Here is an 11,235-nt window from a genome sequence, read left to right on the forward strand (position 1 = left end):
AGTTAAAATATTCAAAACCCTGCAAAAACTAACTTGTTGGGCTTGATTCTTTGTTTACCGTACACTGTATAATAATAAAGATATAAAAGTTACTTGCTTTTAACTGTTGTAATACATTGAGTTTTTGTAGTCATACATATTTACCCAACTTGAAGAACAGTTGTACAAAAATGTCTTGTCTCTGTTGTCAGTTTTATAGACAATTAATGAGCTGTATTGTGTACATCCACACACACAAAGAATGTGTCATGTCATGTGTGTTTATATATGTACATCAAAAACAAAATGATTACCTCCTAATCTCGAAAGTCTTACATACCCTAGAACTTTATAAATAAATAAACTACTAGGGGGGTGTTTGGCAAACGGCTGATAACTTATAGCTGATAGCTGGTTGGTTTAGCTAGTAGTTGATGCCTGATTGCGTTAACTGGTTTGACCAGCTGGTTATAGAAAACTGTTTGGTAAATTAGTTGTTTATTAGTAGCTGATTGAATGTAAAATGACATTTAAGGGTATTATTATTATTATTATTATTATAAAATAACAAACACACCACCCATTTAAAAGTAAATCTCATTGATTTTAAAGGATAAAATAGTCAATATACCCATTGTTTCCAACCAGCTAATACAAAAAGCTACATTCATTAGCTTTTCAATTTTCAGCTTATTGACCCAATAAGCCAAGGCCAATAAGCCATTTACCAAACACTTCAAAATAACTTATTGGTTGGTCAAAAAGCTAAACTTGGTCAAATAAGCTAAAATTTGGCTTATAAGCCAATAACCAAACACCCCCTAGATGTGCTTCAATTTCTTGACCTTAGAGCATCAATTTCAAAGGATATTTAGTGGTTTTTGGAACAGTAGCATGACTAACGCATCCGCATGGGCGTTGCTATGCGCGTTTCTTGGGAACCTAAATAACCCAATTCTTGCAGGAGCACCCCAATCCTCTCTCTCTTATTTTCTCTCCCTTCAAAATCAGATGCTACTGTTCCAGTAACCAAATATAAACTCCTAGTGTAGATGCTCTAAGAATACTCTACTACAATGCTATTGTAGTAGTCATTTTTTCTTATGAGTGACGAGAGAAACCTGCACCACTACTCATGAGTGCATTAAATTTACCATGTCTTATGAGTTATGACCCTAGACGGCAAATGACCTCAAGAAGATAAACTACTCTAGATAGCTCATAGCTGACTGGTTCAAACTAATAAAGTTAATAGGCTACTCCAGAGCATTGAACTTGTAATCTTATAATTACCATATCAACAACCTGACTAACTTTGTTGAGGTTGTCACTCACAATCTACAGTTCCTTGAATTTGCATCATACGATTGTTAGCGAAACAGAGTTAACGTGAAATGTGCTTTCACAATCTACAAGTTATGATCTCGCACTATACAATTATTCATCTTTTTTTAGATTGATCAATCAGTTGAGTTGTATATTTAAAATCACACATGAATTCGAGATTTGGTCCCTCCTTTCTCAGTGGTCACGTCTGCATGAAAACAGAGCCGATCTGCAGGTGTCTCCGAGTACCAATGTTTTGTCTCTCAATATAATGAAAATTTTATTACAGAGAAACATTTTTAGTTTACCATAAACTAAGTAGTGCTTTGCACCGAAAGCACCAACCGACCTTATCGTTGTCATCTCCTCACAGACAAATTCTAGTCACTAGGGTAAGATTAATAATGTCTGCTCGACCCAACTTTCTGCAAAAGGAATATATAACCATTAACCAGTAAACCGACCATGGATTCTATATACACACACACACACATATGAGAATGAGATTCTATCTTTCTGCAGATAAACTTCCAAGTGATGTATATATGTTAAAAGACGCTGCACCATCAAGAACAACACCAGCCTGCAGAAAGAGATGAAGACTCATCTGCATTTTGATGATTGTGTTCACATGCATGCCACGATAATGATGATTATATTACTTTTTAAAGCATGGTTACTGAGATGGATTTTGAGGTAATCAAGAAAGCAGTCTTGCATATATACCAAGAAAAGATTCTGTCCTGATAACGTTGTACAATAATAATTACAAGAAGAAAATTTGTAGTTATTATTCGAGAGTGGAATCAGATAATCAGATAAACATGGTTGATATTGTAAATACAATGATTCCCACAAATATGAAGTATCGATGTTGGGTCTAATTGCTTTGAGATCCTCCACTAGTCTGCTTGTTAATTTAAAACTTGAATTCAGGCAATTAAACATGGATCAGAGTCCCAAGCATTATATAGTAGGTAAGAATGGCCAAAAGTGTCTCTGGCTTGTCATAAATGCGGTATTTGTAAGGAGTGGAAGGTACCACATGCCAGAAACTCGGCATGACTGCCACGTGTTACGCATGCAACGGGTAGGTTCGGGAATAGCGCATTGACGACCATGTGCACTTAGATTCCTGACTACCCACTGAGTAGTCTAGGTTCAAATCTCCAAGTAACCCTACTCGGGTCGCTCGTTCCGACCCAAACTGGTCGGGGTCGGGCTCTAATCAACAAAGTACTACTGCTACTTCTAGCTATCTTGGTTATTGCATTTAGGTCGGCACGATCAAGCACATGATCAGTCAAGGTCGAGAACGATTTCTCTTCGTGGCCTAACGGGATACCGAGCATGTGTACGGTACGTATAGAGAGATATACTCAAGAAATATTCCATATCAATCGTCTTATAACTTTAATCGGCAAATAATTACAAGAAGATAAACTAGTCAGGTTATTCATAGTTTACCGGCTCAAATCAATTAAGTTAATAGACAACTTTCAATAATTATGATCAACTTGATTAGGGATGCTTAAATGATCCTATTTTAGCAGTGCAAAAATGTTATATTTACTGACAAACCTCCCCATCAATGAAAAATTTCTGCAAACAGCTACTGTGCAATAGTTTCCTTGAAACTACATAGAAGAAGTGAAGAATCATATCAAACTTTTCGCATCTGAGGTTACAAAGATTTCATAGAAAAGGTGTTTACCTTAATGATGGCTGTCAATCTCAATCGGATTTAACACGAGGAAATGTCGGGAACCAAACCTTAACTCTTCTGTGTGTCTGTTCTGCGGCTAGCATTTGCGTGTTTCCTTTCTATCGTTGTTCGATGAAATCTAGTGTGCTTGTGTACTACCTTTAGCATACATATGCACACACATCCCAGGTGTTTAGTTCAAGAAAATCTTGTTGCAACAACTACCATATAGCTGGGCAAATTCAAACTTTAAAAAAAAAAAATCAGAAAGTATTAGTTAAATCAATTTCAGATAATCAACATAATTTTAAAAGTTTCACTATTAGAGGATAAACTCCAATATAACATTAGGGACACTCAAACTTAACCGAGAAGATGTTGGCAAGTATCAAAGTGGCTTTTTGATACTAGAATAATTTTTTATCCACTCATCACTCTTTTTGGAGCTATAATTTTAAAAGTTACATTTGAAAAAATCAATTGATCCCTCAATAGTTTAATCAAACTTTTATTCCTGATAAATTTAATCAAGTATTTATTCAAATTCAAATACGTTTCAACTCTACAAATCCGTTCAATAGTAGCGATGGAACTACTCATTGCCTTCAATCTTAAATAATTTCAATTACTTGTGCGTTTACATACATAATCAAACACGCACGATTTCGTGAAGTATGAACGCTTTTATAATATTGCTTTACACGATAAAATTAATGTAGTCAACTTTGCATTCACCTTTATTACACATGCCGGCATGCATCGTCTTTTTGAGTAAACAAGTCATTTTCTCTTCTCTTTACTTAAGACCTCAGAGCCAACATACATGTTGTCGACCATGAATGATGAGCACGAGCTAAGTTTTTCTGGAACTATTGGATTAAATCGAACGCGCCTTCTTTCAAGCCGTTCCATTGTCGGTCAGATGACGAATGAATTGGAGAAAAAAATTGATATTAATATCCGTGCAATGTGAATGAGATGTCGTGAGTCTTTTTTACATTAATAACAAATTTCTAATTTCAATTTTGAAATTCGGATAACTTTAAAATTCATACACTCTTTGAAATTTTACCCGGTACTAACAAGTAACAAATAAGTCTATGTGTATAGAAGTCATATATTGTTTTGTTTTTTTAGTACTATTAACTGTTACAATGTAGTATCTGTTCAGAACTACTTTCTCAACCAAATGAAGCACAAAGAGCCAATATCGCATCCATTGAGGTTCGAACCTACCCCTTTCATGTAAGGTGCAACTGAGTATTATTAGACCACAAGATTTTTGGCGAAGTCATATAGTGTATGATTATCACCCAAAAAAAAATTGATGGAACCAGAGTAGACCGATGGGATTTTGCCGTTAATATAGTAGCTGGCCTGGGATGGACGGTGATTAAATTATTTCTATTTTTTTTTTTTTGAAAACAAATTATTTCTAATTTAGGGTGTGTTTGGAAAGCAGGAAAATGACTTTTGGAAAATATTTTCTGGAAAATGAGTCATTTTCCGGAAAATGATTTAATTTTCAGTGTTTGGATGCATTCTGGAAAACTGTATTTGTGTGTTTGGTTCATTTTCCGAAAAATGGATAGAAATATATAATTATATATTTTTAATACTTTATTTAAAATATTAAAATATTTATAATAATATTTAAAATAATATTTATAATTTATAATAATAATTAAAATTTATAAATAAAAAAAAAAGAAAAAAAGAAAAAAGAAACCCCCCTTTTCCGGCGGAAACCAAATCTGGTTTCCGAAACCACTCTGGTTCCCGCAGCAAGGAACCAGAGCATGCTCTGGTTCCTCGCCGGAAACCAGAGCACTTGGTTTCCGCCGGAAACGGTGATGTGTGTGTGTGTTGTTCTGGGCGGAAAATGACTTCCGCCCAAATTTGGCGGAAGTCATTTTCCGCCAAAATGAAGCTTATTTTCCCCAGTCAACGGAAAATGATTTCCGTTGACTGAGTTTTCCAATGCTTGCCAAACACCCAAAGCTCGGAAAATGATTTCCGGAAGTCATTTTTCGGGCTTCCAAACACACCCTTAATTCTATGGCTTCTAACATATCGGCGATGAATGACAACCCTTATCCGGTTGGGTTAAAAATTAATACACCGTACTTTATATTTGTATATTAATTATTATATATTTAGGATTATGTATAGCTAAATTTCAATATTTTTAGTTTGTACCTCTATGCGTGTCTAAAGTTTAACGGGGCGTTTGGTTAGAATGAAGAAATTATGTGGGAAAAGAATTGCAACAGAAAAAAAATAAGGCGAAAATAAAGTAGAGCTTAAATTACAGTGTTTGATTTACATAAATAAAATTATTGAGAATTTCAATTATAATGTTTGGTATACATAAGAATCGAGATGGAATAAGTAGTATAAAGTCCAAAATACTCGTTCGAGTGATTGAAATTTGGGATGATTGTTTATTTAATTGAGCTATCTTATAATTTCATTGCCTATTACACGTAAATTAAAAACGAAAAGAAAAACATGGAGGGAATTTTAAAATTTAATTAAGGGAAAATGACACTTTTTCCCCCTATGTTATGTGCATATAGCACTTTCCCCCCCTGTGTTATTAAAGTGGCAGTTCTCCCCTCAGTTATTTTAAAAGTGGTAGTTTTTCTCCCTGAAATGTTAAATTGACATTTTTTGCCCTTAAAAATAACTATTTCATTTATTTTTATTCTCCAACCAATTATATTACTAATATGTATGGAAGATTATAGTTCGGTACGAACCTAATCGAACACCGTAGCAATTGAACTTAAAAAGTATGGACGGTTACGGTTACGTCCGAAAAAATAAAATAAAATAATTGTTAAATTTAGACTATTTTTAAATAAGAAATAAAATTATAAAAATAAATAAATAAGTTTTGATTGGCGGTTCAAAATTAAAATTGGAACAGAACCGTACTGATTTATCAAATAAGTGTTTAATCATTTTCACTATATATGACTGTGGTTCAGTTCCGATTCACTGTTCAACAATTATTTAATTTTATTTTTTCGGTTCTGAATCGTAACCAGAACCGTCCATAATATTTCGGTATGATTGCTGCAGTGTTTGGTTAGGTTCGAACCGAATTGTGATCATCCATACATATAAGTAATAATTTGTTAGAGAAGAAAAATAATGAAATAATTATTTTTTAAGGGTAAAAACGCCAATTTAACATTTCAGAAGGGAAAACTGTCACTTAAATAACACAGGAGGGAGAAAAATGATATATGCACATAACATAGGAGAAAAAGTGTCATTTTCCCTTTAATTAAATGCCCGTATTATGGAGTTAAATTTCTAAATATTATGGAGTTAAATTTAAATTTGAAAACGAACAAGTTAAATTTAAATTTGAAAAAAATAGTTTTGTATTGATTTCGGGTGGGTCGGAGTCCCGGACGGGTCCAAGCCAGTCAGAAAGCTGTCATTCAGCCGTTGGAGTGTAGACAGTCTAATCCAGCCGCTGTTTGACTATCCCAAACCAAACCTGTCATTTTCGAAACCTCCAACTCCCCATTCCCAAATAACTCGCCCGCCATCACGGACCGGAGCTCCGGAGCTCACCCCGCCCGCCGTACTCTCTCTCTCTCTCTCTCTCACCAGTCACCATTACACGAAACCCTAACCGTCACGTGTTCCGGAAATACCTCCGTCCAGTTACGCATCATCGTTGTCTGTTCCTCAGCTACTCTCCCAATCACACCTGCTCTCAGGAATCCTGTCCTTCCATTTCAGCCGCACATTGTTGTGCAAAGCTGCTTTTATAGAAGGCCTTGAATAGATACCAATTTCTATATCTGTATTTGTATTTGTATTTGTTGGTGTATGCATTTATAGTTGCTTATAGGGTTGTTGGTGACAAGGATGGGGGCGATGACGTCGTCGGTGGCGGCACGGTTCGCGTTTTTTCCGCCGAATCCGCCGTCTTATGAGGTGGTGGTGGAAGGATCCGCCGCGAAATTGAAGATGACGGAGGTGGAGGAGAGGGAGAACGTGGATGTGCTGAAGCTGGCTACCAAGAGAGGGACGGAAATTGTGGCGGTTTACGTCAGGAATCCGGCGGCGAAGCTAACTCTGCTATACTCCCACGGCAACGCGGCTGATCTGGGTCAGATGTACGAGCTGTTCTGTGAATTAAGTCGTCATCTCCGCGTCAATCTGATGGGGTACATCAAATTGTTTCTCTATTCGTCATCAGTATAATAATATTCTCCGTATTTAGTATGGATATTTGCATTTCTTTTGTGATCGTGAATGCATAGGTGCAGGGTCGGGTCAGATTGTCTGAATGAAATTTGAACCGTTTTCTGTTAAGTCAAGTAGTTAACTGCCAATATGCTGAAACAAATGCTTTGCCTGCTGCTGGTTTTCAATTTGTAGTTTACTCTAAGGCGATTAGCTATCCAGCTCCTTATAGTTGATATATCTGTGTAACTTGAGATATAAGCGCCTGCTATCTTCATTTAGATTGTCTTTAGTTTCATCCTAAGCACTTTTGAACCTTTGTGACATCAGAACTGAGTGGTAGTTGATATGCTTTTGTGGGAGTTTGATCTTGTGCATAACCTCCTGGAACATATTAGAGAGAGAACTTTTGGTTAAGCCGTTAAGATAGGTGGTTGTGTTTAGTTATGCAGAGTTGGATGAAGTGGCAAGGAAAGGAGTGTGCATATTCCATTTTGAAAATTTGTTTTATATTGCAAAAAAATTTATTGATATGTGAAGGGAAGAAATATTCCTAATATGGTGTTGGTTTCCCTTTATGTTTTTCCTTTCCATTTCTAGTGAGGTTCAAATTATGAGATATGTTTCTTCTCCCTTGTAGGTATGATTATTCAGGGTATGGACAGTCCTCCGGCAAGGTAAGAGAGAAACAAATAGATTAGTATGTGACTATGTGTATTCAAGGATGTTAAGACGATAGACAATAGTCAATAGATGCTGAACTCTATTTATTTTTCTTTAGCCAAGTGAGGAGAACACTTATGCTGACATAGAAGCTGCATATAGATGTCTTGAAGAGACATATGGTGTGAAAGAAGAAGATATAATATTATATGGGCAGTCTGTTGGCAGTGGACCAACTATAGATTTGGCATCTCGCTCACCAAGGTTAAGGGCGGTTGTTTTGCACAGTCCAATAATGTCTGGGCTGAGAGTAATGTATCATGTGAAGCGGACATATTGGTTTGACATATATAAGGTTAGTATTCTTACAAGGCACTTATGTAGTGCATTTTATATGGTTACGACATTTAAATTGAGAACTAGACTGATTTTTTCTTCATACTTGTCTTTTTTGTCATGCAGAATATTGACAAGATACCTTTAGTTGAATGCCCTGTTCTAATTATACATGTGAGTGTTCATATCTACTCTTGGATTTCTTCACATAAACTTTGGCTGGTAATAGCTAATAGGTAATAATGTAATAACCTATAAGAACTGTGAAAAATGAATGGATTGTCCATTTTTGTTTCTTGAAAGTCAGGCGCTATTGTAATCAACCTTTTTATTGACTAACATGCTGTTACCTGTTTCTTCTTTCCTTTTAGGGAACTGCTGATGATGTTGTGGACTGCTCCCATGGAAAGCAGCTTTGGGAACTTTGTAAACAGAAATATGAACCACTATGGGTTAAGGGTGGTAATCACTGTGATTTGGAGCTCTACCCTGAATACATTAAACATCTAAAGAAATTTGTCTCAGCTATGGAGAAATCATCACATTTAAAAGATGTATTAGTACCATGTATTGAAATTATAGACAATCCTCGAAACAGCACTGATTGTAGACCCGGGCAAAGCAGTAGTCAGGCAACGAATTCTAGGCCAAGTACAGAGAAGAGGGAGAAGCCTAAAAGAAGCATAGATTGCAGAGAAAAATCAAGAGCTAGTGTTGATAGGAGAGATAAAACACGCAAGAGTGTAGATCACGCGGAAAAGACAAATAACAACACAGAACCATCAGAGAAAGCAAGGAACAGCATAGACCGGTAGGATTCATTTAATTGGTTAAAAGTGTGCCTTTCAGCTTTCATCTTTGTCTAAATACTTCATTATTTGTATAAATACAAAAATTAAGAATTGGGATCCCCATTGTTGCAGCTTCGGTGGAATGATGAGATCAGCTGTATTGTGCCATATTGACTGCTTCAAACCGGTGGGAGCAAAGGTCTCAGGATAGAGGAAAAGGTCAGTTGTGTGTAGCAGTAGACTTCTTTGGTTACTCTAATTTTTTATTTACTTGTGGGTTGATTGGCTGGTGGGATATATCTTTCCACTCTACTCTAGGTTGTTAACTTTTATTGGCAAATAATGTATTTTCTTTTTATTCTTCCATATTTGAATATCCACTCTTATGCATTTCTTTATTTTATAATCTATTTTCTTTCACAACCCCTTTTCTCAATAAATTGACACTACTAACAGTAAACGTGAAAAATAAAAATAAAAACTATAATGACACATCTACATCTCCCATTGTCAAATTTCAGCATTTGGAGATGCCTTTTCAGCTAAATACTAGTATGAGGAAAAATAAGTTAGAAATTAACTGGCTTTATTACTTTATATATATGCACAATTGTAATAAACTTACTTCAAACATGGTAAAAGATTGTGCCAGTTCCAATGAGGTATCTGTTAAACTTTGACAGGCTTTCAGTAACCCAAGGGTATCATACTTGTTCATGTTTCTTCTTCAAGATAGTGTGTGGCATTAATTGCCTTGTGATCTTTTCTGTAACTTCTGAACCACAATGGTATTTGTATTTGTTTATTAGACTTCCATGTTATAAAATCAGTTTGTCTATGAGGAAACTGCAACATATCCCTGATGTGTATTCTTACCTGTTTATGCTCGTCTTGGTTGGTATGAAAACATGGCCTGCTCGAAACTGGTCACAGGATTTTACCTGGTTTTTCGCCCCCATAAAAGCCGCCTCCCAAAGGGGAGCAGGATTGTGCGCAATGCTCAAGTTGCCTGAAGCTGGTTGAAGATGTTATGAATTTTGAAATTGTTCATCGCATTGTATTCTGCATTTGAATTGGGTGGTCGTCCTCCTGTACCCTTTTGTGTTGAATCACTGGATCTTCAGCAAATGAACATTGATTGTTATTTATGTGGATTTTACGTTTCGCTTATTATTACTACTCCGTACTATTATTATGTGGACAAAAAGAGTACAAAAATCAAGACCATTTGTTGAGCATCCTTGTAGTTTTTGAAAAGTTTTTACATGTGTGATTAGGAAATAGAAGATGAGAGGGAAGAGAAAAAGGAGCAAATTTGATCCAAAAAAATACATAATGAGTGCCTGATGGGCGAGCAAGTTGCGCTGAACGCTCGAATAAGGTGTAGTTCCCACATTTTCAGACAAAAAATTACACCTTTGCAAGAATCTCATTTCTTCTCTCTCTACATAAGTTTTGATTTGTCAAAAATCGTACCAAAAATCTCAAAAATCGTACCAAAAATCACTATTCTTCTAAGGGTCCGTTTGGAAAGCAGGAAAATGACTTCTGGAAAATGTTTTCTGAAAAATGAGTCATTTTTCAGAAAACAGTTTAATTTCCAGTGTTTGGATGTATTATGGAAAATTGTCTTTGTATGTTTGGTTCATTTTCTGGAAAATGGATAGAATTGTATAATTAAACATTGTAATTGTTTTATTTAAAATATAAAAAATTATAATACTTATTAAAATAATGGTATTTAATAAAAAATAGAATTTATAAAAAAAATAAAAAAATAAAAAAAATAAAAAAAATAAAAAAAATGTAACAAAGGTTTTCGGCGGTTTCCCCACCTCCTTAGTCCATGGTCATGGGTGATATGGCTTGGTTTTGGTCGAAAACATGCGAAACAGCTATTCTGGCGATTCCATAAAATGACTTACGGAAAAAATTTCCGTAAGTCATTTTTCTAGAAAAATGAACTGATTTTCCTTAGTCAACGGAAAATATTTTCCGTTGACCACATTTTCCAGACGTTGCCAAACACAGAAAATTCAGAAAATATTTTCTAGAAGTCATTTTACATGTTATCAAACACACCCTAAGTAACAAAATGAATCAATCCGTCAACATTTTCTTGTATTAGAATGTTATAATTTTGATTTTTGTCAATACTTTCTTAATCAAGTCTGTTGCATGAGGTCTATTTCTAATACTATAATTCATTTTTATTATATAGTT

At 35.2% G+C, this 11,235-nt stretch overlaps 1 protein-coding gene across 3 annotated transcripts; it reads left to right on the forward strand.

The window, feature by feature from the left end:
* Positions 1 to 6,501: 6,501 nt before the first annotated feature.
* Positions 6,502 to 10,182, forward strand: LOC116013579 (alpha/beta hydrolase domain-containing protein 17C-like). Of its 3 annotated transcripts, none has more exons than XM_031253413.1 (7): positions 6,502 to 7,203; positions 7,863 to 7,899; positions 8,004 to 8,240; positions 8,348 to 8,395; positions 8,593 to 9,032; positions 9,145 to 9,231; positions 9,946 to 10,182. In XM_031253413.1, exons 1-6 carry the CDS (start codon positions 6,902 to 6,904, stop codon positions 9,221 to 9,223), a joined length of 1,143 nt encoding a protein of 380 aa, XP_031109273.1. In that variant the 5' UTR covers positions 6,502 to 6,901; the 3' UTR covers positions 9,224 to 9,231; positions 9,946 to 10,182. The 3 variants fall into 3 exon arrangements, with proteins under 3 accessions (XP_031109273.1, XP_031109274.1, XP_031109272.1); XM_031253414.1 differs by lacking the exon at positions 9,946 to 10,182 and adding an exon at positions 9,696 to 9,868; XM_031253412.1 differs by lacking the exon at positions 9,946 to 10,182 and having other exon boundaries at positions 9,145 to 9,410.
* Positions 10,183 to 11,235: the final 1,053 nt, after the last annotated feature.

The sequence above is a fragment of the Ipomoea triloba genome, chromosome 3 (assembly GCF_003576645.1).
Source record: "Ipomoea triloba cultivar NCNSP0323 chromosome 3, ASM357664v1".
Classification (NCBI taxonomy): Eukaryota; Viridiplantae; Streptophyta; class Magnoliopsida; order Solanales; family Convolvulaceae; genus Ipomoea; species Ipomoea triloba.